Below are 27,809 nucleotides of genomic sequence, written 5' to 3' on the forward strand. Positions count from 1 at the left end.
CTTTGGGCATAGTTCCAAATTTCTCTCCTGAAAGGTTGGATGAGTTCACAGATCCACCAACAGTGTAATAGTGTCCCAGATTTCCCACATCTCTTCCAACAATGATCATTGTCCTTTCTGATCATATTGGCCAGTCTGAGAGGTGTGAGGTGGCATCTCAGAGAAGCGTTAATTTCCATTTCTCTGATAAGTAATGATATAGAGCAATTTTTCATATGAATATGGATTGCTTTGATCTCCTCACCTGCAAATTGCCTTTGCATATCCTTTGATCATTTGGGGAATGGCTTGTTGTTTTTTTAATTTGACTCACTTCTCTGTATATTTCAGAAATGAGTCCTTTGTCAGACATACTAGTTGTAAACATTGTTTCCCAGTTTACTACATTTCTTTTGATCTTGGTTACAGTGGTTTTATCTGTGCAGAAGCTTTTTAATTTAATGTATTCGAAATCATCTAGGTTTTTTTTAGTGATGTTCTCCATCTGTTCCTTAGACCTAAACTGCTCCCCTTTCCATAGATCTGACAAGTAAACTAGTCCTTGATCTTCTAATTTGCTTTATAGTATTGTTTTTTATGTCTAAATCCTGTATTCATTTGGATCTTATCTTGGTAAAGGGTTTTAGGTGTTGGTCTAATCTAAGTTCCTTCCATACTAACTTCCAATTTTTCCAGAAATTTTTATCAAAGAAAGAGTTTTTATCCCAATAGTTGGACTCTTTGGGTTTATCAAATACCACATTACTGTAATCATTTCCTGCTATTGCACCTACTCTATTCCACTGGTCCACCACTCTATTTCTTAGCCAATACCAGACAGTTTTGATGACTGATGCTTTATAATATAATTTTAGATGAGGTAGGGCTAAACCTCCTTCTTTTGTACTTTTTTCCATTAAATCCCTGGAAATTCTTGACTTTTTATTTCTTCATATGAATTTACTTACAACTTTTTCTAACTCATTAAAGTAATTTTTTGGAATCTTGATTGGTAGGGCACTAAACAGGTAGTTTAGTTTTGGTATTATATTAGCTCTACCTATCCATGAGCAGTTGATATTTACCAAGTTATTTAGATCTGATTTAATTTGTGTGAGAAGTGTTTTATAATTGTCTTGAAAAAAGGTTCTGAGTATTCCTTGACAAATAGACTCCCAGGTATTTTATATTGTCTGAGGTTACTTTGAATGAGATTTCTCTTTCTAGCTCTTCCTGCTGTATCTTGCTAGTCATATGTAGAAAAGTTGAGGATTTATGAGGGTTTACTTTATAAACCAGCAACTTTGCTAAAATTGCTCATTGTTTCCAGTAGTTTTTTTGGATGATTTCTTGGGATTCTCTAGGTAGACCATCATGTCATCTGCAAAGAGTGAGAGTTTTGTCACTTCCTTCCCAATTCTAATTCCTTCAATTTCTTTTTCTTCTCTAATTGCTGAACCTAACATTTCTAATACTATATTGAATAGTAACTGTGTTGATAATGGGCATCCTTGTTTCACCCTTGATCTTATTAGGAATGCCTCTAGCCTCTCCCCATTGAATATAATGCTTGTTGATGGTTTCAGATAGATACTGCTAATTATTCTAAGGAACAGTCCATTTATCACTATACTCTCTAGTGTTTTTAGTAGGAATGGGTGTTGTATTTTGTCAAAAGCTTTTTCAGCATCTATTCATATGATCATATAATTTCTGGTAGGTTTGTTGTTGATATAATTGATTATACTAACAGTTTTCCTAATATTGAACCAACCCTGCATTCCTGGGATAAATCCTACTTGATCATAATGTATTATCCCAGTGATAACTTGTTGTAATTGTTTTGCTAAGATTTTATTTAAGATTTTTTGCATCTATTTTCATCAGGGAGATAGGTCTATAATTTTCTTTCTCTGTTTTAACTCTTCCTGGTTTAGGTATCAGCACCATATTGGTTTCATAGAAAGAGTTAGGCAGAGTTCCATCTTCCCCTATTTTCCCAAAGAGTTTATATAGAATTGGAACCAATTGTTCCTTAAATGTTTGGTAGAATTCACTTGTGAATCCATCAGGCCCTGGAGATTTTTTCTTAGGGAGTTCAATGATGGCTTGTTAAATTTCTTTTTCTGAGATAGGGTTGTTTAGATGTTTAATCTCCTCTTCATTTAACCTGGGCAACTTATATTTTTGTAAATATTCATCCATTTCACTTACATGGTCAAATTTATTGGCATAGAGTTGGGCAAAAGAATTCCAAATTATTATTTTAATTTCCTCCTCATTGGTGGTGAGTTCACCTTTTTCATTTAAGATACTAGAAGTTTGGGTTTCTTCTTTCTTTTTTTAATCAGATTGATCAGAGGTTTATCAATTTTATTGTTTTTTTTCATAAAACCAACTTTTGGTTTTATTTATTAATCCAACAGGTTTTTTGCTTTTGATTTTATTAATTTCTCCTTTAATTTTTAGAATTTCTAATTTGGTATTTAATTAGGGATTTAAAATTTGTTTCTCTAATTTTTGTAGTTGCATATTTAGCTCATTGATTTTCTCTTTCTCTTATTTATTCATGTAAGCATTTAAATATCCCCTGACAGATGCTTTGAGTGAATCCCATAGGTTTTGGCATGTTGTTTCATTATTGTCATTATCTAGGATAAAATGATTAATTCTTTCTATAATTTGTTTTTTGGTTCAATCATTCTTTAAAATGAGGTTATTCAGTTTCTAATTGTTTCAGATTGCATATGACTTTTATTGCATTGTGATCTGAGAAAGATGTATTCGCTATTTCTGCCTTTCTACAGTTGATCATTAGGTTTTTATATCTTAGTACATGGTCAATTTTTATATAAGCGCCATGTATTGTAGAGGAAAAAGGTATATTCCTTTCTATCCCCATTCAGTTTCCTCCATAAGTCTATCATATCTAGCTTTTCTAACAATCTATTTACCTCCTTAACTTCTTTCTTGTTTATTTTTTTGTTCAATTTATCTAGATCTGATTTCGGGAGGTTGAGGTCTCTTATTAGTATAGTTTTGCTGTCTATGTCTTCCTGTAGTTCTTTCAACTTCTCCTCTAAGAATTTGGATGCTATCCCATTGGGTGCATGTATATTCAGTTTTGAAATCACTTTATTATCTATGGTACCTTTTAGGAGAATATAATTTTCTTCTTTATCTCTTTTAATGCTATCTATTTTTGCAGCTGCTTTGTCTGAGATAAGGTTTGCTACCCCTGCTTTTTTCACTTCAGCCGAAGCAAAATATATTTTGCTCTAACCTTTTACCTTTACTCTCTCTATATATATGTATCTCTCTGCTTTAAATGAGTGTTTTGTAAGCAGCATATTGTAAGATTCTAGCTTTTAATCCAGCTATTCATTTACATTTTAAGGGAGAGTTCATCCCATTCACATTCAAAACTATTTTAATCCACTCTGCTGTCAGATTCATTTAAAGGAAAGTCACCCTTTTAAGGGAGAGTTCATCCCATTCACATTCAAAACTATAATTACTAATTCTTTATTGCCCTCCATGCTATCTTCCCTCTGTTTGTATTTTTCTCCTTCCCCCCTTATCCATATTCCCCAGTATTTTGTTTCTGAATACCACCTCCTTCAGTGTGTTTATCCTCCTATATCCACCCCTCCCCTTTCTTTCCCCTTTCCCTTTTCTCTTCCCTTCCTTTTGTTAGTTCTCCTTTTTTCTCCCCCTCCCTTTCTCCATCCCCCCTCCCATTTTCCCCTTGTAATACTTGAGAGGTTAGATGTTTTTTAAGTTAACTGAGTGCATGTATAGGTTGACTTTAAGCCAAGTCTGATGAGAAGAAGATTCAGGTGTTTCTCATCTCCTCCCTTTATTATCATAGGTATTATCATAGGTATATTCCCCTTTATTATCATAGGTATTTTGTACCTCTTAGTGTAATGAGATTTACCCCATTCAATCCCCTCCCTCCCTCCTGTCTCCTTCCTGTCCCCCCCCTTTTAAGGAGGAGGTTTTTTTAATCATTCTATCTGAGTCATAGAAAATTCTGAGTATCCATCACTTCTAGCTAAGTACATTCTATCTAATAGAGTCATAATTCTTGAGAGTTATTAGAGTCTTTCTTCCAAGTAGGGTTATAGCCAGTTTCATCCCATTGGATAGCAGTCTCATGAGTGTCCATCACTTCTGGCTAGGTGTATTCTCTCTGTTAGAGTTACAGTTCTCTAGAGTTATAACCATCTTTTTCCCATGCTGGGATATAGCCAGTTTCAACTTATTGGATAGCAATTTTTTTTCTTTACCCCCCCCTTTTTTTAACCTTTTCATGTGTCTCTTGAACCTCCTGTTTGATATCCAAATTTTCTATTTAGCTCTGGTCTTTTCACCAGGAATATTTGGAATTCTTCCATTTCTTTAAATGTCCATCTTGTCCCCTGAAAAAGAAGGTTGAGCTTTGTGGGATAGTGGATTCTTGGCTGCATTCCAAGCTCCCTTGCTCTTTGGAATATCTTGTTCTAGGCCCTTCAATCCCTTAATGTTGATACACCCAGGTCCTGTGTAATCTTTACTGTAGCTCCTTGGTATTTTAATTGTTTCTTTCTGGCTGCTTACAGGATTTTCTCTTTTATCTGATAGTTCTGGAATTTGGCCACAACATTCCTTGGTGTTTTCATTTTAGGATCTCCTTCTGGAGGAGATCAATGTATTCTTTCAATAACTACTTTGCGCTCTGGTTCCATGATATTAGGGCAATTTTCCATTACTAGTTCCTGTAATATTAAGTCCAGGCTTTTTTTTTTTCTCTTCAATGTTTTCAGGAAGTCCAATAATTCTCAGGTTGCCCCTCCTCGATCTATTCTCGAGGCCAGTGGTTTTGCTGATGAGGTATTTTACATTTTCTTCTATTTTTTCTATTTTTTGATTTTTTTTAACAGGCTCTTGCTGTCTCATGAAGTCATTAGTTTCTGTAGACTCCAATCTTTTTTTTTTTAGAGAGGAGTTTTCTTCATTTACCTTTTGCATCTCCTTTTCCAATTGGTCAATTCTACTTTTGAAAGAGCTTTTCATTTGACCAATTGAGTTTTTGAGAGAATTATTTTCTTTTTTTGCATTTGCCCAATTGAGGATCTGAGAGAATTATTCTCATTTTGTGTTTGTTCAGTTGAGGATTTGAGAGATTTATTCTCATTTTGTATTTGTCCAATTGTATTTTTCCAATGATTTGTTCTCTTGTTGCAAGGTGTTAATTGTCTCTTCCAAATTTTCCAATTGATTTTTAAACTCCTTCTTGATTTCTTCAAGGAAGTCTTTTTGTGCTGGAGACCAGATCACATTCTCCTCAGAGGTTCTAGGTCTCTCTGAATTAGGGTCTTTTCCTTCCAAGAATTTTTCTATGGATCCACCTTTCTGTTGAACTTTCTTCATTTTGCTAAGAACTTGAGTTGGGGAGGGGTTGGTTCACAGAGGTTTGATGTTGGGATCCCTAGAGAGGCTTTACTCACTGAGTGCAATTTCTCCAGCTGGCCAGTAGGATGTGCTGTTTGCTTTCTCTGGAGTGTCTGTGACCTTGATTGAGGCCTTCTCCCTTAGCCTGAAGGGAGTGATTGAAACTGTTAAATATTTTTGTCTTCAATCAATGGTGGGCTTTTCCTTTCTGGTAAGGTATTTATATTCAATTAATTGTCTGATTGACAGTCTATATTCAATTAACTGGCTCTTTGAGCCAATAATGATGAAAATAATACTGGAAGTGATGCCCACTGCCCACCTTCCTATCTTTCCTTCCAGTATAATTAGATTTTTGCGCATCTTCATGTGAAATAATTTACCCCATTCTACCTCTCCCATCCTTCTGTGTCCTGTGTACTCTTTCTCATTATTAAATTTTTTAAAAAAAATGTCATTCCCTCAGATTCATCCATACCTTCTATCTACATATATTCCTTCAGGCTATATTATAGTTGTACAATTTTTAAGAATTATTAGTATCATCTTCCCATGTAGGAATGTAAACAATTCAGCTCCATAGAATCCCTTATGATTTTTTTCTCTTTTTACTTGTTTATGTTATTCTTGATTCTTGATATTGGAGATCAAATTTTTTTGTTCAATTGTGGTCATCTCCTTATAAAAGCTTCTATATCATTGAAAGACCAATCCCCCCTTTAAGAATTATGCTTAATTTTGCCAGTTGGGTAATTTTTGGTTGTAATCATTGCTCCTTTCTCCATGTTACATGACCTCCAGATTTTTAATGTTATAGCTGCTAAGTCCTTTGTCTTCTTAATTGTATCTCTTCAGTATTTGAATTCCTTCTCTCTGGCTACTTGCATTTTTAACTTGATTTCTCAAATTTGGCTATAATGTTCCCAGGAATTTTTATTTTGGAAATCTTCTTCCTGAGGTTATCAGTAGATTCTTTTCAGTGCCTATTTCGAAATCTGGTTTCAGGAAATCAGGGTGGTTTTCCTTAATAATTTTTTTATTATTATTATTTTTTATTTTTAGGTTTTTGCAAGGCAAATGAGGTTAAGTGGCTTGCCCAAGGCCATACAGCTAAGTAATTATTAAGTGTCTGAGACTGGATTTGAACTCAGGTACTCCTGACTCCAGGGCCGGTGCTTTATCCACTATGCCACCTAACTGCCCCCTTCCTTAATAATTTCTTGAAAGATGCTGTCCAAGTCTTCCTTTTCATTATGGCTTTCAGGTATCCAATGATTCTGACGTTATCTCTCCTGGATCTGTTTTCCAGGTCAGTTGTTTTTCCAATGATCTATTTTATATTTTCTTCTGGTTTTTTTTTCATTCTTTTGAAGATCATTGATTTTTGATGTCTTATAGAGTAATTAGTTTCCACTTGCTTAATTCTAATTATTAAGGAGTTGTTTTCCTCAATTAGCTTTTGTATTTTATTTCCCTCTGGCCAATTTTTTAGGGACAGGATTTTTTATCTTCTTTTCTATTTAGTCAGTTTTACTTTTTAAGCTCCTGTTTTCTTTTTTCCAAGCTGTTAATTTTTTTTCCCCCAGAATTCACTTGCATTAGTCTCATTTCTTCTCCAAGTTTTTCTTCTACCTTTCTTATATGATTTTTAAGCTCCGTTTTGAGCTCTTTCAGAAGTTCTTCTGGGCTTGAGACCACTCTTCATTTTTATTTGGGGTTTTGCTCATAGGTAATTTAACATTGTCGTCTTAATCTAAGTTTGTGTCTTGATCTTCCTTGTCATCATAATAACTTCCTGTAGTCATAGTCTTTTGCTGTTTTTGGCCTTTTCCTTTCTTTTAAATTTGAGGTTTGCTCCAGGCATGAAGGGGCACTGTCTCAAGCTTCTTGTGTCAATGGCTATAGGTCCTGGTTATTTTCCTGGTGTTGCACTGATATTACCCTGAGATCCATGTGGGACCCTCCTGTCTGGTGCTGCCCAAGGGAAGTGAGGTGGGGGGAGGGGTTGGCTGGTGTTGCTGGAGTGTGTAGTGGATTAGCACCATAATGGTAATATCAGGGATGTGTTGAGGCTGGTAGGGTGTTTTTTCCTTTCCCCTAGCTACACTGAAGCACATAAAGATCTGGCCACTGGATGCTCTTTGCAGGGCTACACTGAAATATGTGGAGGTTCTCAGTAATGGAATCTGCCATTCTCCTGGCTATACTGAGGCATATGGGAATCCTGGCATTGGCTTTTGTTTGTACAGTGGGACTCAGGATCTTCCTCCCACTGATTTGCTGAGGTGGGGTTTGCTGCTGACTTGTAGAAATGCTTCCTGTCTAGAATGAGACAGATCTTTTTTTGCTAATTTTCCAAGTTTCTTGGGCTAAAAGATTGTTTCACTTCATCATTTTGCTGGTTCTGCTATCCAGGATTTGTTTTGGGATGCTATTTTTTATGGTTATTTGGAGATGAAATGGGAGAGTTAAGTGTTTTACTGCTTAGTCTCTCATACTGGCTTCAGAAAGTTTCAAAAATTTTAATTTGACAAACATTTATTAAGTAAGGCATCAGGTGGGAAATTTAGAGGCAATAATGAAATAGCCCCTGACTTTAAGGAGCTTATATAATGGTATGGGAGGAAGAAGAAGTTAGGAATATGTGCTCAGATAAATATATGTAAGTCATTTGAAGAGCACCAACAAAGCTGTGAGTTAGGCAGTGAAAATGTGTCCCATTTTGACTGATGAGGAAACTGACACTTAAGATTTAAGAGATTTGCCCCTTGTCACTCAGCTAACAAGTGTCCAATAGAGTTGGGATCTGACTCCAAGTCTTCTTTAAGTCTAGCTTTACTTTCATTATATCATAATGCCACTAACTTTTGCAGTTTTACCTCAGGCAAATCATATTACTTCCCTGGACCTCAGTTTAAAAAGTTGATAGATCTTTTCAGGTTTCTCTTAGGATGACTTTATGAATCTTTCTTTTTTAACTTAAATTTTTAAAAATTTTATTCTGAACTTAAGAAATAAAAACAAGCATTTCCATAAACAAGTAGAATAAAAAAAATGAGTATTCATGAAATTGTAAATCTATTACATACAACTTGCTATTTCTATAAAAAAGTTATAGCTTTTCCCTTTTTTCTTTTTTCTTTTCTTCCCCCCCTCCCACCATAGCAATAGCTATTACACACACACACACACACACACACACACACACACACACACATATATATTTATACATTTTTGAGGGATAAGCCAACTATTTTTCAGAGATTGGTTTCTTCATGATTTATTTACATCACATTAAATAGCACACAATACAAAGAATACTCATTAGAGATTGCATATATGCTGAGGCTACTCCTCTGGAAAGTAATTTTACAGGAAATATGCAGGCTCTCTATGAGGGTCTAGAGAGTACCAACTTGCATTTGTTGTTATTGTTGCTTATTACTCTAAATAACCAAACTTAAAAAAGATGCTACAATTTTCCCAGAAGATCTAGTACTAAATACCCTTTAATGTCTTGAACTGCTTTTTAATAGCTCCAAAACTGAAAAACATCCAAGCCTCCCTTTGAACACTATTTAATATTTCAACTAGGTCACTATATTTCATCTCAGGTTTACAATATGGGGTATTTATGTTTTAGTTATATAATTTGTCAAACACAATATCCATTATTTTGATAAGAAGACATTGAAATACGAGTGAGTGTACCTTTCTAGGTGCTATAGACAGCTCTGAAAAGACTCAAGTAGCTCACTTGATCAAGGAATCCTTACTTTTCATTCTGCACAGGTCTAAAAAGTCAAGCAAGGGGCAGGAACAACTAGGAGGCACAGTGGATAGAGCTCCGGGCTTGGTGTCAGGAAGACTCATCTCCCTTAGTTCAAATCTGACCTCAGACACTTATTAGCTATGTGACCCTGCTTGCCTCAGTTCCTCATCAGTAAAATAAGCTGGAGAAGAAAAAGGAAAATCACTCTAGTATGTTTGCCAAGATAACCCCAAATGGAATCAGAAAGTTGAACATAACTGAAAAATGACTGAATAACAGCAAAAAACCTAGAGTTACTTCTCCAGTAAAATGACTGTTGTAACCTTCCTAATTCCTAGATCATAGATTTAGTGTTGGAAAAGAGCATTAAAAGTCATCAAGTTTAACTCCCTTTCATAGTGGTCAAGTGACTTGCCCTGACTCAGAGGCAGGATTTGAACTTAGGACTTTTTTTTCTGTTTTTTTTCCCCCTCAAGGCAATGGGGTTAAGTGGCTTGCCCAAGGCCATATAGCTAGGTAATTATTAAGTGTCTGAGGCCAGATTTGAACTCAGGTACTCCTGACTCCAAGGCCAGTGCTCTATCCACTGTGCTACCTAGCTGCCCTGAACTTAGGACTTCTGACTCCAAGTTTAATACTTCTTTTACTGTCCCAAACACTTCTGTAAAATAAATACGTCCATATGGTTATCTAAATGTATAGATGTGACTTGTGTGTAATATGGGTAGATAATTTAAAACTTGTCCAGCTCCTATTGAAAAGAAAGCTAAGGACAATGCCTTTACTGCTAACATGCTAGTTAGGTGGTAAAGAATTAGGGAAAGAGAGAGACAAGAAATTCCCAAGGGTACCCCAAGTCACTCTTGATATATATGTGTGTGTGTGTGTGTGTGTGTGTGTGTGTGTGTGTGTGTGTGTATAAGGCCAGAGTATAAGGCTAGAATCTTACAGTGGTTTACACAAAAGACCATCATAAATAGAGAATAGTATGTAAACTCATTTATCCAAAGAGAAAACAGAAATCTGAAAAGTTATAAAAGTTTGAGTATGTAAATGAATATGTGAGTAAATGAACTGTTTAGCTCAGAGTAAGATGAGATCTTGGTTCACACCAAAATCAGCACTCTGACCTAGGGAAAGTCTATTTTAGCAGTTTCTAGAATTTCAAGCAAGTTAGAGACATGATAGGGCAGCTTCCTATGTCTGCCAGATATTTCTAAGCCTTTACTCCATCTTCCTGGAATGTTTTCTGTTCACTTTTCTCTTTGAAGAAATTTTGACCTCAATTCTAACTTTATACAGATTTGAAATATTGTGTTGTGTTCAGCACATAGTCCATAGTTGCATCTCTCATATACTCAGCAGCATGAAAAATGTCTCAATCCTGTTGGGAATCAGATTGCTAAAGGAAAATGAAGCTTGGAACAGGGGCTAGTGAATGTTCAGGGATAGAGTACCAGCCCTGGAATAAGTAGGACCTGAGTTCAAATCTGGCCTCAGACACTTAATAATTACCTAGCTGTGTGTCCTTGGGCAAGTCACTTAACCCCATTGCCTGGAAAAAAAACAAAAAAAAATTGCCATGGCACAGCATTTGGAAATAATTGGGCTAAACAAATTGTGGCATATGACTATGATAGAATATTGCTTTTAATAACTGGTGGCTCTGAAGAATACATGGAATCAAGAGAAAATAAGAACTGATACAGAGTCAAGTAAACAGACCCAGAAAATGATATACATAAATACAATAAAGATGTAGAAGGAATAATAACAAAACTGAACACAGTGTACTTATAATGACCAAGCCTGGATCAATCTTGGAAGAGTTATGAGAATACATCTACTTTAATCCTTTACAGATAAGGGTGACATATGAAACATTAAATATACTGTCAGACTTGAAATATTGTTTGTTTTTTTCCTCTTCTCCTCTCTCCCTTCTTTCTTTCTTATAATTGTTGTAAGGGATAATTCTTTGAGTGGCAGAGAGGGACAGACTATATTGGAAAATGAAGTGATATAAAAATAAAGGATGATAATAAAATGGTTATAATAAAACAATAATAATAATAATGATAATATAAAGGATCCTCCAAAGTAGCCAAGTATAGTGGCTCTAAGAGAAGACTCGTGGATTAGATTTATAACTGAAAGAGACCTTGAAAATCATCTAGTTCAACCCCTTTGACTTACAGAATAGGAAACTGAGGCTCTGAGTAGTTTTCTAAGACTAAGTTCATAGTAGTAAGCTGTGAAGCTGGGCATCATGCTCAGGTACTCTAGGTCTTGGTATAGAGTGCTTTCTATTATACTATTGTCACATCCTATTGTAATATCTTGTTTTATTATATATTGTAATATCTTGACACTATGCTATCTTGTCCCCCCTCCTCCCCCTGAGTGAGGCCTATGACCCTGCCTCTTTACTTCTGATTTTTTTTTAAAATCAAGAAGACAAAGAACATGGGGTGTTGGGGGAGGGAAGCTAGACCCACAGAAATACATTATAGAAATGGTCTTCACGCTCCAGACTTTTCCACTGGGACTCTGTTGCCTTCTCCCCTTTGTATGTTCATCTCAGAACCTCCATTTTGAGGCCATTAAGAAATGCTTCTTCATTTGCTATAGGACTAGCCAGGAGTTCAGTGGGATAGAGACAGCTGAGACAGTGTTCTGTTTGTGGCCTAAACTCAGAAGGCTGCCTTGAGGAAAAAGCTGGGGGGGGGGGGTGAGGAGGGGAGATGCCCCAACCAATGCTTGCCCCTGGATAAAACCTTGATCATTTTACTTTAGTTATAGTTGGTGGGCAGCCTGGTAGACTGACAAGAGCATAATACTCAGAATGAGAAGACTTAGACTCAAGATCCATTTAAACATTTTTATCTCTATTTTCCCAAGAATGATAATTTTTGCTCTTTTACTTCAAAGTACTGTTGTGAGTAAAGTCCTTCGTAAATCCTAAAATGCTATATAAATGTGTACTAATAGAATTGCTAAGATTTAGGTGGCCTGTCATGTTGGAGTTCTCTATCTTGTAGCAAAACAAAACTCCAAAATTTTAAATTATATTACAATAGACCATCTTCCCATAAATGTCTCTGTAAATAACAATAATAATGATAATAATAATAATAGCCAATATTTAAATAGTACTTCTATGTGCCAGGCACTATGCTAAGATTTTACAATTATTATCTCATTTTATTCTCCCAACAGTACTAGGAGATAGGTGTTATTAATTATCCTAATTGTTCAGATGAGAAAAATGAGGCAAACAAGTTAAGTGACTCACTCAGTCTCACACAACTAGTAAGTATCTAAGGTAGGATTTGAACTCAGATCTTCCTGACTTCATGCCCAAGTCTCTGTCCCCTGAACCACCCAGCTACCTAGCTACTCATAAAATATGATTTGAATTTTTAGGACCACTGAAACTATAAGAAAAACTCAGTAACTTGGCATAAGTACAGGAAAATGCTAGAAAATATATACATAATATTATATAATAAAATAAGAATAATATTATTAGCATATTTTAATTGTTTTTATTCATAAAATTATTTAATATTTTAATATATTTACTAAATTTGAATATAAATAAGCATAAACATTACAATAATAAGCATATACTACTATGTAATGAAATGATTTAAAATTTTTGTTTTAATATTATCAAATTATTTTACTATATTTTTTTGTTTTGGGTGGGGAGAGGTTTGTTGATTGTTTTTTAAAGCAGAGGAAAGAGAAAGATCAAAGTGATAGGACCAGTTTGGAAAGGTGAATGATGCAATGATAATAATGGACCACAAAATCAGAATTAGTCAATTTTAATTTTGTCTCCATTTTATCTGATAGGGAGAATAATCTTTAGACCATAAAAGTGAGATTGATAATAACCAAGAAGTTATCTGCTAAAATCCAAGATAAAGAGGTAATATAAGGGCTCCTAGCTGACCTTATTGAGTTCTAGCCATTGGACCCTGATCTGTTATATTCCAGGATAACTATAAGCAGTGGTGGAAGGGACTTTAGGTTTCTCTCAGTGATTTTTGAAAGCCTAGGTGCTGCATGACTGAAGAAAATTAAAGTCCCAATTTTCAAATAAAAGGTGAGTAGCAGAGGGGCTGCTAGGTGGCACAGTGGATACAGCACTGGTCCTGGAGTCAAGAGGACCTGAGTTCAAATGCGACCTCAGACACTTAATAATTACCTGTCTGACCTTGGGCAAGTTACTTAATCCCATTGCCTTGCAAAAAAAAAAACAAAACCAAAAAACCCCAAAACAAAAACAAAAGGCAAGTAGCAGAGTCTAAACTCTAGGTTTAGGGATTGCAATTTATTAGTTCTAGACATTCTAGACCAACATTCTATGCTTGTTATTTATAGTAAGTCTACTATTGTCTAGATAGAAGTGGATACAATCATTAGTTACAATAGTTAAAGGCTTCATCAAAACAAAACCTTATTTTTTTCTTTTGTCAGGATCATTGGTCTAGTATTTCAGTCCTAGATTCAGGACAAAATGACCACTGGGCATGTCAAAGCCTCTAAGATTTTAGACAGTTCTTTGCTGTGTGACTTTGAGCAAGTCACTTAATTGCTGTTTGCCTCAATTTTTGTCTCAATTATCTCCATAAAATGGGTGGTTTTGTGGGTTTCGATAAAGATTTCCTTTTTTTTTTTCTCACTCAGGCAGAGTTAACTGTTTTGGGAGGTCCTAACATGGCCCTCATGTTCTACTTCCCTGGCATAGCTAATGAGATAAGATGAATAGTATCTGTTGGAAGGCAGGGAAGGGTCCTGGCCCTTCCATTGGTTGAATAAAGTATTGGGTTTAAAGTACGGAAGACATGAGTTTGAATCCTGCTTCTGACACTAGTTATATGAGCTTGGGCAAGTTACTTCCTTAAGTAATTCTCTAGGATTCATTAACTAATATGTTCCAGTTTTCATTAATAGAGGGAAATCTCATACCTGAAGTATCCTAAACTTGTTGATGAAATAATAGATCTTTCCATACAGTGAAATGGTAGGTTGAGGGTAGACTATATATATAATGAATCATTCGACAAAGTCTTCCATGTTATTCTCGAGGAAAATATAGAGGGGATATAAGCTTGATGAGAATATGGCTAGGTATCATCAAATTGATGGAATGGCTGGACATAAAGACATCATTAACAATTCAATGTCATCTTGGAAGGAGGGAAGTATTTAGTGGAATACCCAGTATCATATTCCTGGCACCATTCTATTTTAACACTTTGGTCAATGACTTGACTAAACTCTCAGATCAAATTTAATAAGGCTAAATGTAAAGTTTTATACTTTAATTTGAAATATGGAGTAGGAGAGATATATCAAGTCTAGATAACTTCCCTGAGATAGATATGGGGGTTTTAATGAACTATAAGATCAATTACTCCCAGTAAGATATTACAGCCCTGCAAATTAAATGTAGTTCTAGACTGTGTTGAGAAGAATAGCATATAGATGGAGAGAGGTAACAATGCCACTGGACTCTGGTCAGTCTCACAAGTGGAATACTGTTTTCAGTTTGGAGGCTACATTTTAGTTTTTAGATAGTCTCTTATTTATCAACCAGAATGGAAGTCCGTCCACAAGCATTTTATTAAGTACCTACTTTGCGCCAGGCATTGTGTTAACCAATAGGGGTAAAAATAGAAAGAAAGCTAAAAGACAGTCCCTGCACTCAAGGACTTCACATACTAATGGTGAAGACAACACGCTGATAACGCTACAAAATAAACTGAATGTAAGCACCAGTGAAGATTTACTAGCAAGATGTCATCCAAGGAGAATCTGTTAAAGGGACTAAAAGTTTTTAACTTGGAAGAGGACATAAAGGGAATGATGGAATTTGTTTTCACACATTTAAAGATCTATGAGTTGGAAAAGGGATTATATTTATTCTGTTTGGGGGGGGATTGGGAACAATGGGTGAAAGATGCAAAAAAGAGCAGAATTTGGTTCAAAAATAGGAAAAAAATCCTAAAAATTAGACTTATCAAAAATAAGGAACAAAACATGAATGTCTACCTCTCAGGGTTGCTATAGATGAGATTCTTATTTATGGCTGGGTTGGACTACAACAGTGATTCTTAGCCAGAGGCTCATGGACTTGTTTATTTTTATGACCATATTGTAATATAATGGTTTTCCTATGTCTTTTATGCCTTTAAAAACATTATCCTGAGAAGAGTCTATAGGTTTCATCATACTGCCAAGGAGTCCATGACACCAGAAAGGTTGAGTTCCTGTACTAAATATATTCTGTTGTTTCTTCTAACTCCGAAATTCTGTGCAATTGCATTTCAGTAGGCTTTAGTGATAACTAGTTATTGGTCTATTTTGAACAAAGTTCTTTTTATATAATTTAGACAAAAAAATGGTTTTTCTTAATTTTTGTAGTCTTTCTCTGCATGATTTTTTTTTCAAAGCTCCAAATAGGCAAAAACTAGTGGAACAATTTATTACTTGGTCATTGCAACATCATGAGAGAAACAAGCTGCTCTTTTAATCGGATTCTAATAAAAACTAAGATATAGGAATTCTTACCTTGGTATTCATATGTTTCATGGGGTTCTTGGATGGGAAAAAATTAACCCTTTTCACTCCATTTATTTCTAACTGAAATTAAGCATTTCCTCCAAGTGTAAACCAATGTTTATAGATTTTTACCAAACTGGCAAAGAAGTCTGATACAATAAAGGTTAAGAACTCCTGTTCTCATGTGATAAAGTAGAGAATCATATGATCATAGGTTTTTGTGACTTTAGGGCTGGATCTTAGGAATTATGTAATTCCAACTCCCTCATTTTACATATCAGGAATCTGAGTGTAGAGAATAGACATGAATAGACAAAACTAGGAATTTGAATTCAGGTCCTCTGACACCATTGACACAGAACAGAAGATGAGATGGGCCACCACTTCCTAATAAGTGTGTGTGTGTGTAGGTATATACACACATACAAGTGAGAACAGCATTCCAAGATGTATCCTATCCTCCTACCAAAAATTAGCCCAAATGATAGGGTAGGCACAAGACCACTTTTATTTTAATTTTTGCAACACATGGGTACTCATACTCACAAGAGAAATAAGCAAATCAACACAAATACTAAGTTCCATTTTTCCATTGAATTCATATACTTAAAGAGTAGCGATCAAGAGATAAACAATATTTTTCAAGCAGATATTCTTAAAAACAGTTTCTGACAGAATCTACAAAACTAGGTTTTCCAGCAAGAAAGTGACAAGCAGATACTACCATTGACCAAAAAGGGGAAGGACAATCTTAAAATACATATTTTTTTTCATCATTTGTGTTACTGGTCAATTTTTATAATTTATGAAAATAGTTTCACCTTCATGATCTCCTACCCAGTGCTTAAGACACAAAGGTGAAGAAGGGGTGAGTTGGTGTGCGTAGGGGGAGGGTGGGTGAGAAATGAATGAATAGAAGTGGGATTATACTTGAAAGCTCTTTTATCATAAGTGTTAGGTTTGAAAAAATTGCTTATTTATGGTTTTATAAAATGCTTTTTCCCTAAAGACATCAAATTCAGGAGCCAAGTTATTTTAAATTCACCACTGTCTAAAATCACATTTGATTTAGATGAGAGAGTCTTTTTAATCTGCTCTTAGCCTTTGAACAAGACACCAATTATGTATCAATTAACTCTACTCAACTTAAAAATAATGTGAAGTTACTAGCCTTGGAACATTCTATAACTATCAAGGAGACAGGGTGGTGTGACTGAAGGAATATTGTCTTTGAGGTTAGAGGTCTTGGGTCTGATTCTTACTTTAGGCAAATCACATAAGTGACTTCAGTATCCTCATCTGTGAAATGAAGAGGGCCTTGAAAGGTCTTTTCTACATTTATCTCTGTGATCCTATGATCTTTATAAGTGAAAATAGCTTTAATCTTGGAAAATCCCAGAGTTTGGGTAATTATCAATTAATTAATTAACACTGCACCCTCATGAAAGGCATCCTGTTAGGATGCATCTTATATAAACAGCACAATATGCAATGAACACAATGTGCTTTCCTGCCTTTTGGAATAAAAATCCTAGAGAATCCTCTTGGGAGGAGAAGGTAATAGAAAGTTCCAGGAGGGAGTGAACAATCAAAACACACTGAAAATCACACATTCCTAATACTGACCTTTCCCCACAACTTCTGAAAGCAGTTGTCAAAAAACCCCTCACTGAGAATTATGAGGTAGTGTTTCTCTATCACAATGGTGACAGAGAATAGAGAATGTGAATAGAAATGTTAATAGTGTGGAATTTCTATTTATATTAGAGATGCTGTTGGGTTGTACATCTGAAAGAATGACTTTGAAAAGGTTAGGAGATATACTCTTCAATGTGCTCCTATATTTTCTATTTCAAAATCTGTTACATTTAAATTTAGAGAAAAAGCTGAAGATGAAATATTAGAAAAATCATAAAACAATTCAATAATTCATTACATTTCATCACCTTCCCACCTGTTTCTCTGCTCAGTCTATACATGGGCTATAAAAAAATAATATTTGTATTCTCTCTAATTTGTCTGCCATAAATCATATTTTCCTTTAAGTTGAGAAGCTACTAAAAAATCTATGCTTTTTCATGGAAACTTTCTCTTTTACATTCACTTTTAACCTTTTTTTCTTTTTCCTATCCCAAAGCAACAATAATTAGCAAAACACAAGCAATTCTTGGGTAAATTACGTTGATAGGATTTTTTCTTATGCATCAAGCTCACATTCATAAGCATTTTAATCCACTTTCAACACAATTTAAAAAATGTCCTTAGCTTTACATTAAAAAAAAAAATCTTCTGCCCTCCTGAATTTAATCTTAGGTTTGAGAGGCAGGGGCTAAGATAGAAAGGCACATGTGAAAGCAATCAGATTTAGAATCATAGAGTTGAAAGGGCCCTTACTCATTATATAACCTCTTCATTTTATAAATGAGCAAACTGAGTCTCCATAAGGCAGTGGGACTTGCCCCAGGTCACCTCCTTAGTGGAGACCCAGTGCTAGAAACATGGTCTCTTGTATAGAATATATAGTGGGGGAAAAAATCACTGCTTCTGGATTCAGAGGACCTAGTTCAAATGCTGCTTTGGACATTTATTATCTATGTGACCTTAGGCAAGTCACTTAACCTCTAAAAATGAGGAGGTTGGATTAGATGGCTTCTGAGGTTCTTTCTAGCTTTAGATGCAAACTCCTTTGACCCCTTGGCCAGAGGTCTTTTCACTGCCCCATACAGATTCTCAATTCTTTATTCTGTATGTTGTTTCTTTTATTATTCCAGATCACAAAAGAAGCCTTGGCTATTTAATCTGTTTTCATATTCTGGTTGCTTTTTGTTGAGGCTAGAGCAGTGTGATTCCAGAAAAGTATATATCTGATTAAAAAGAGGTCTAGTGACTCTCCAGTTATATACTGATGTGCAATTTGGGTGGAACAGTGGGGTTGACAATAAATATTTAATTTTCAACAAGACTTGCTTAAAATCAGTGTTAAACTCTTTCCTGCTTCTGTCAGAAAGGAAAACATTTAACATAAAGTGACACCTCAGATTGGCTCAATGTGTGACCATTCTATGATTCATGAAAATTTGTATTATTATATAGTTAACCTAAATTAGGAAAAGAATGTTTCTAAGTTCTAAGAACTTCACTTTCTGCACAAGCAATGTACAGTAACTTTTAAGTAAAACATAGAGTAACAAATGCTGGGAATGCAGGGAGGTCAAAGAATATTAATGTTACAAGCAGGATCTTTTAAAAACAACAACTCCATACACAGCATGATAGTATTGGAAGGAACCTCAGATCATCTTTTCATATTACAAATAAAGAAACTGAGGCATAATTTGATTAGAGCCACATAGTAAGTGATAAAGCTGAGAATCAAATTCAGGTCTCTCAACTCTAAATCCAGTGTTTCTTCCACTATACTATGCTGGTTTTAACATACCAACTAGGCCAGGCTTAAGATTTAACAGGTTCATCTTTTTTTTTTCTATATTGTCATTTTTATTACATGCTAATTCTAAATATCAATGAAAGTCAATGATCCACATTTAAATTCCATTTATAATTCAGACACAGAAGAAAATGAAGTGACTAATAGCCAGCAGTGGTTAGGAATATGGTGCTCCTGCTTAGTGACAAATTGTTTTATCTCCCATTAGCACTCATTAGCCTACTTATCTTCCTAACTAACTTTAGCTAGGAGTTATGAACTGGAGTCAGGGGCAAACTCCATTTTACTTCTTTTGAAATTTTGGAAAATCAAAGATTTATTGAGCTAATCAATATTTCCAAATGCTTACTTGGTGACAAATGAACTACTTATGGAAGATAGAAGTCTGAAATCAGACAAAATATGATGGTTGGGTAGAATAAGATGAATATATTTCAAAGATATTTCCAAAACGGGAGGATTTTATTGATGAAATTATATCTTTAGTTACATACATGTATCTAAAGTTCTTTGATGTCAAGGGTTGTAAAAAAAATTAGCATATGTGTCCCAATCAGGTATTTGCTTACTTGGAATACTGAGGCGATTTTTGGTTTCTTCTTGGCTATTGTGGTTTCCAGAGCCAAAATGGACAAATATGAAAATGTCATAATTTTTGTAAAATTAGCAATGAATTTTATCATGACCAGTAATACTCAAAGATTTATTACAGGAGTGAAAACTGTTTCCAATTCTAGGATACAGCTAAGATCAATCTATTAGTAAATTCAAGTTGCTCTTAAAGTTTTTGCATCCTTTGAAATATGCAACATTAGTTAGTCAACCAATCAATAAGCATTTATTGTGCTAGGCACTGCTATACACTAGGGATAAAGAAAGTCAAAACAGACAAACAAAAAATCAGTTCCTGTCCTCAATATGGAATAAATCCAATTATAATGAAATTTAAGATGGTATCCAAGTTATTTGGTTTTAATTAAATTCTATTTATTGAAAATTTATTAGAGTAAATGGGAGTAGAATATTTCCAGCAAAGGGTTGTTTGCTTTTATGGGAAAGGGGGTCTTTTTAATGATATGCATTAAAAGAACACATGAGATATATTTCAAAATATCAGCTATTGCTTAGAATCAGTCTTTGAAAAATCAATTGTGACTCGTGTGGATAGAGCTTGTTTTTAATAAATGGAACCTTTTTTCAGGTAAAGCTTCGATCAAAACAATTTTAATATGTATATGAGATGAGAGATCTTTGATGACGTCCACTAGTCTTCTCTACCTTTGCAGTTTCCAGCCTGAAGCCCTATGGATAACATTACTTCATTCATTCTGCTTCCATTTTATTTCCAATAATATAATTTTAATAAATAACTATGTTGCATGGTTATAATTTAAGGTGTTTTCAAGGTACTAAAAATACTCTTACTTGTGCCATGTAAGTGCATTGGTAATAGTCCTAAGAGACCTTTAAAAAAACCATTTTCCAGCTTTCGACACATTTACAAGCACAAAACTATCTTAATGTAACATGTGGCATTTTGTTTCCTAAGTTCCATCCAAAACAAAGTCAAAGAATAACAGCAAAATATCTATGAAGTGCAAATTTCAGTAAGTGCAAATTTCCAAGCACAAAGACTTGCTCTGAAACCACATTCTAAAATTCCGCAAGGTCTCTCTTAAAATTTGTGTGCTCGACAAGTAATTTTCAAACATGATTAACTAAATGATCTTCAACATTTCTTTTCATACTCTTTTTAAAGACTTCTTTCTTCTTTAAGATATCCCTAACTAGGCAATTTGTAGTTGAAAATTTTCATGTATGTTTGATTCATTTTTATCAGAAAGAAAAGCACCTCTATCTGTCCTTCTTAGAATTTCCATGGAATTGCTTTCATGTTTCAAATTCATAAAGTTTATTTTTGAACATCACCAAAAAAAATCTCAACAGCTCAAAGGGTAAAATTTTCATATATATGAAAGTCACCCAACCCAAGAACCTAAAATTATTCCCAGCTTCCCTCTGGTAATTTCTCAAGTGGATGCTCTAATTAGACACAGAAACTTAGTAGTCATTCCGAACAAGAAGATACTATATTTTAACCAACATTTTCCAACTCCGCCTGGGCTGAAGAGAGATGCAGAATCATCAGTTATCCCAGGAGAATGTCTTCAGAAGCCTAGTGGACTTATACAGAGCTTGAAAATGGAACCACTTGCTTGCCGCCCACATACACTTCATCAATATTTCGATCATCTCCTAAAACAAGAATTAGTCAATTAATGCCTATTATTGCCTGGTGTTGGACTAGATGCTAATGGATATATAGAGATGCAGATTACACCGTCTTTTGTGTTACTTCCCATGAGATGGTAATCAGAATTAAGTTCAGCAGTGCTAGGCTTTCAGCATCATTTATGACTTTGGAATGGCAAAAGTCATAATTTGGACTGATAGACAATTGTGAGCTGTCTCTCTCAACCAAAATGTGAGGTGAGGAGAGAATGAACCTCACACAAATACTGCAGGAACAATAGCTACTTCTTGTATTTCAACTTCTACTATGCTGTTTCAATTATGAGTCAGTTTGGAGCAAAGTAAACCAGCCCATATTGTGTTATATGACTGCTTTTTGGATATACATATAGCTTGATATTCACTTCAGCTATTCTCATTAAACTTTGAACTATGATGTAGCGAATATCAGAGAAATTTCCAGTTAACAACTTGTGCCCCCTTCAGTTCTTGAACTCAGAAGCACCCCAAACTCCTAATCCTGCTTATCATCTAGTTGGGGAGATAAGACTAAAACATACATAATCATTAGAAGGAAAAGTGTGAAATAGACTATTTGATATAATGAATTTAGAAAAGGAAGAGTTTAGAGTAGAATGAAGTAATGATATAGTTCAGATGAATTACATCTTGAAAAAGTAGTAAGTAGAGATTTTTTTAAAAAAGGAAAAAACCTATTTATACAAAAATATTTATATCAGCTCTTTTTGTGGTAGCTAAGAATTGAAAATTGAGGGAAGGATCATCAATTGGGAAATGGGAAAATAAGTTGTTTTTTGTGATTGTAATGGAATATTATTGTGCTATAAAAAAATGATGAGCAGGTTGGTTTTCAGAAAAACCTGGGAAGACTTCTATGAACTGATGCAAAATTAAGTGTAAAACCAGAACATTGTACAGTAACAGCAATATCATATGGTAAAGAACTGTGAATGACTTAGCTATTTCTCAGCAATACCTAAGTAAACCCACAGGACTCATGATGAAAAATAAAAATGCTATCTCCTCCTCTAGAGAAAGAACTGAGCTTACCTGAGTACAGACTGAAGCATACTATTTTTCTTTTTCTTTCTATTTCCCTCCTCTCTCTCTCTCTCTCTCTCTCTCTCTCTCTCTCCCCTTTTTTGTTTGAGACTTCTTGCACAACATAACTAATGTAGAGTTATTTTATATGATTGCACATATATAACATATATAACTTAATTATTAGATTCCTTAGGAAGGATAGAATTTGAAATTCAAAATTTTAAAAATGAATATTTAAAATGTTTTTAACATGTAATTGGGGAAAAATAAAACATTATTTTTTAAAAAAATAAATGAAAGAGAGCACTGTAGGTAACAAAAACTGCATGAGTAAAGGCATTGAAGCCATATTGAGGCTGAGGGGGAAAAGAACAGAGACTAAGTAAAAACTCTGAAGTAGTAGGAAATAAGGCACAAAGATCTTGAAAAGAAGAGATGTTTGAACATGATACATTTGATAACAGGAAGTCAATGAAGGCTACAAAGTAGGGACAAGCTATGATGAAAATCTAACAGAGAGATATACAAGAAGAATTGGAAAGGAAGAGTCTAGAGACAGAGAAACTAATTAGGAAGTTGTTATGATAGTACAGGTTAAAGTTAAGAGTGGGATATAAATTTGATGATGTGTGCCCTAAATCTTTTTGTAAAACAATTAAAGTCTGGCAGCAGTCTCCATAATGGGACTGGAATGAGCTAATATTAAAATGAAATTTATATAAACCTCTGGTATAATGATAACAATGGGAAAATAAATACCAAGGATGAGAGAAATCTAGGAACCTACCTAGATAGAAGAACTTCTGGATCACAGCCTAAAATGAACAATGAAAGGCAATTATTAGAAAGCAGAGTTTGATATTTTCTATAAAAAAAGACATAGGGAATCATAAATTTAGCATGGAAAAGGACTTTGGAAGCCATCTAGTTGAACCTCCTCTCTTTATAGATGAGGAAACTGACACCCTAAGATGCTGTGATTTGCCCAATATCATACTATTAGTATATAGTACCTAGGAGGTACAGAGGATAAAACTCTGGGACTAGAATCAGGAAAACCTGAGTTCAAATTCAGTCTCAGAGAGCTATGTGGTCAAGTCATTTAACTGCTGCCTGCCTCAATTTCCTAATTTGTGAAATGGGGATAATTATAATATCAACCTCCCAGGAATTGGGAATATTAATTGAGATAATATTTATTAAGTGCTTGGCACCCAGTAGGCACTTAATAATCTCTTATTTTGTTCCTTCAAACTTGATTTTAAACTAAAAAATTGATTCCATATCCAGTGCTTTCTACTTCACCAATACACAGACCATAAGCAATTAGCAAGGCAAGGAGACAAGTTTTGTTTTTGGCAATTAATTTTACTTCCAATTTAAAAAAACAACAACTAGGAATAGAAGGAATCTTTTGCTTGAACAATATTTACTTTTAAAGTGTTTTATAATTCTTTGAACTCATCAGAGAAAACACGCTCTAAAGGTTTAAAAAGTAAGTATGATAAAAAATAACTGACCTATTACAAAATTAATGTAATATAACCCCATGCATTGGATGACATTAATTGACACTAAAAATAATGAATCATACCAATGGCAACTCAGATAGATTTTCTTTAAGGAGTTCAAAATATGTTATAGTAATTTTAATCCAATTTAACATGCCTATGAAATGGATTAATTCATGTGATACTTTATAAAAGTACCAATCTCTTATCATTGATTACCAAAAATTTACAGAAATTTTATTAAACAAAGATGCACTGAAATATATAAATACATATGTATAGGCACATGTATATATGATCATAAGTGTATATTTAGTTATGGTGAGGCAGCAAGTTAAAGGGAACATAGGACCAACTTTGGAGTCAGTCAGATCTGAGTTCAAGGTTTTCTTCTAAAACATACTAGCAGTATTATATTCCAAGCAAATCACTAACAGCCTGATTTTTTTTATTTTTATTTATTTATTTTTTTAACAGCCTGATTTTTTAGGTGATTTTTTTAAGACCCGGAATTATAAATGAGTTGAAAAATCTTCATTGTTGGAAGAAATTTCCATATTGGGAGTTCCTTACTCCAATTAAATTAAGGTCCAAGCCTCCCTCTGCCCCGCCCCCCAAAAAAATTTTCTATATGGAGGATATCATATTAAAGAAGGAATGTGACTTTCTTGTGGCTCTCTCCTTTCTTAGCAGTTACAATTGGTTTCTATGTATAATTTCTGCCTTATGAATGCTATTTATTCATCCATTCATTCAAAAACTTATTAAGCATGCATGTTTATTTGTATATATGGAATAGGCCTAGGGAATAAATAAGGATAAATTCTCATTTCTCATTCTTGGTTCTGTCTTCAAGGAGTTTATAATCCAGTCATTCTTCTATTATTATGATTAACAAATACTAATCCATTATTATCTCTCCAGGATCTTCCTAATGCAAAGATTTTATCATGCAAATTATGCTTTGAATTATTTTTTTAAAATCACAACTGGAAAGTTTTAATAGCCAATGCTTAAATTAAGTACAGTATTTAACTCTCCAAAGACTTTTTCTTGGCTTACCTCTGAAAGCTCACCCATCATGTCTCCAGAGAAGAGATCAATGGGAGAGTCTGAAGCCTTAGGGTTGATCAGGAGGGCATCAAATTCTTTGCCAACTTCAAAATTTCCAATCACATCATCTAGTCCCAAGGCTGTAATGAGGAGCACAGCAGTGAAGTTTATGGCATGTTTGAAGTCCCAGAATGTGCAAGTGTCCCAAAATTTATGTTAAATTTGTGAAGTCTGTTGATATTTATATCAATGTGGGGGGCAGAAGCAGCCAAATCAAGCATAAAAGAAGTTAACTTTTGTGCATCCATTTCGGTTAGTTAGAGATACAAGGTGGGTTAAATACATTGAAAATGAAATCTAAGAATGAAAGGTCTTGGTCCTTTTTTCACTCAAAGTGAACTAACTGGCTGTGATGCTGGGCACTTAACCTTGGCCTCAGTTTCTCCACTGTAAAATAAGGGAGTTGGATTTGATGACCTTTAAGGTCCCATTTACATCTAAAATGTAAGAAACTACGTTTTTAAATGTAGTCCCCTTGAATTGTACCAGGTTGGTTTATTTCCTTTTGCTAAACACACACTACCACCACCACCACCACCACCACCACCACCACTACTACCACCACTCACTACCTAAAATTTATTAGCCAACAGTATCCTTCTTGCTATAAATTTTCCTAATTTTTATTTCTCTACTTTTCTGTCACATACTTATCATTTTGATCCTAAGGTCCATTTTCATGGAAGTGACATCTCTAGATACAGTGTGAAATAGTAAAAAAGATGTTGAACCCAGAGTCAGAACACTTGAGTTCAAATCCTACCTTTGCCACTAGCTGTGAGGCTACTGTTTCCTCACTATTATATCAAGAAAAAGCCAGTAGTATACACCTCACAGGATGGTTGAGAGAATAAAATCATACATATAAAGTGCTTTGTAAAATTTGAAGCATTATATAAGTGTCATCTATTATTATTATTATTACCTCTAAAAATCAAGTAAACCATTACTTATATATGATGCCATTGAGGCATCTCTGAAAAGAAACAATGTTTGTCAGACAAAATAGAACACATTATTTCATGACTTGGGTATCTCAACAGAATGCTTAATACATTGACCCACAAATTTTTCTGGTCCTTAAAGTAAATCTAAGGTTTAGGGAAATATGAATCAATCTGTAATGTCCTTTTTAAAAGCAGAAAAGAGAAAAATTTTTATTACTGAAAGAAAAAACTTGTCAATGAAGATTCATTTTCTTCAGAGAAAGTTTCTGTGTTCCCTCTGTATTTGGATATGTTGGTTAACTGGATGTGGAGTTTGAGACTGTCAAAGAGGCTGCCAAGAACAAAGCCTCCTGGGAAAGTAATTGGTGGGGTTACATAAATTGAATCTGATAATATGTGCAGCATTTCTCATTCATTATCCCCAACCTCTGCAAAGAAGGAGGGACTTGCATTTTCTTCCTTTCTTCAGAGACAAGCTTTATCAATATCATTGAGGAGAATGACTGATCCTTTCTGATGTCATCCTTTCCATTAAGGAGAGTGTAGCTAATGCATTATTATGTTTGAAAATTAAGGTAAACTGAGAGATAGTCTAATTTGTTAGTCATTCCAATAAATTGAAACAATGGCCTCTCTCCACAACTAAAGACCTCTGTAATGCCTTTTGGTGATAGGTACTAAGCTTCATGTCCAAACAACCCTCACTAACTAGAGTTTATCTTGAGCCTCAAAATATAGTTTTCTAAAATATGGTTTTCCTACCCAGTGAAAGTATTAAGTTCATATTTAGACCTGAATGAGACTTTAGAGATGCCATCTAGTCCAACTCCTTGTAATTTAAGTAGTAGAAAGAGGAACTAACTTGCCCTGGGAGAGCCAGGATTTGACTCCAGTTCCTTTTACTACAAAATATAGTGTTCATCTCACACTGCCAAGTTGCCAGGAGCCACTCTGTAACAACAATCTACAGATTGGTAAAGATGTACACATCAAAATAACCAGAGAAGTCTGAATTTTAAAAGAAGTGAGCTAGTTTATTTCATTTGTAAATGTGATTCCAGGAAACCAACACCCTCATAGCAATGTGTAACTTGACTTTTGATCTCCAAGTGCCCACAATTGACTGAGAAGAATTTTGGCAAAGTTACTAGGTACTGACTTCCAATTTTTCTTTTTTTTTTTAATGATTTATAGAAAGGTAGCTCTTTCATTTTCAGAAAAAAAACACCTATAAGCCATAGAAATATCCCAGGGGGAAAAAATGGTGCTAGGATAATTAGAAATGGCCATAGCTAAATGACTTCAAATTAGATTTTATTTTTGTATTTTGTTGGAGTGGAGTTGAAAGTAAGAATGCTTGGATAACTGGATAACTTGCTAATATACATTACATTGGCCTTTTGGATTCTAGAAGTATCTGTCTAATACACAGAAAAATAATACTGTATGTCAAGATAATCTGTAAAGGTTTTAGACTCAAAAAACCAGTAAGCAAGGATAAGGATATTTCTGGTTATATTATTTGGATATTTCATTAATATTTGCATGAATCATCTATCCTTATAGATTTGGATGTGGTTAAATCATCTCTACATACAATCAAAAAATTCTTTTAAAAAAGGATTTGATAGGTTTCACTGGATTTATAAATAGATTCAAATCCAGTTGAATCAAAAGGCATTTATTAAGTGCCTATTGGAGGGTGGGTG

The 27,809-nt window shown here is 34.4% G+C and overlaps 1 protein-coding gene across 1 annotated transcript in view; it reads right to left on the reverse strand.

The window, feature by feature from the left end:
- Positions 1–16,253: 16,253 nt before the first annotated feature.
- Positions 16,254–27,809, reverse strand: part of GDA (guanine deaminase) — a 96,219-nt gene continuing 84,663 nt past the window's right edge. The window contains exons 12-14 of the mRNA XM_074201593.1: positions 25,103–25,233; positions 23,317–23,344; positions 16,254–21,467 (exon numbers count right to left, since the gene is read on the reverse strand). Coding sequence (XP_074057694.1) covers positions 21,397–21,467; positions 23,317–23,344; positions 25,103–25,233 — 230 coding nt within the window. The 3' untranslated portion in view covers positions 16,254–21,396. The remainder of the gene's footprint in view (positions 21,468–23,316; positions 23,345–25,102; positions 25,234–27,809) is intronic.

The sequence above is a fragment of the Macrotis lagotis genome, chromosome X (genome assembly GCF_037893015.1).
Source record: "Macrotis lagotis isolate mMagLag1 chromosome X, bilby.v1.9.chrom.fasta, whole genome shotgun sequence".
NCBI classification, from domain to species: domain Eukaryota; kingdom Metazoa; phylum Chordata; class Mammalia; order Peramelemorphia; family Peramelidae; genus Macrotis; species Macrotis lagotis.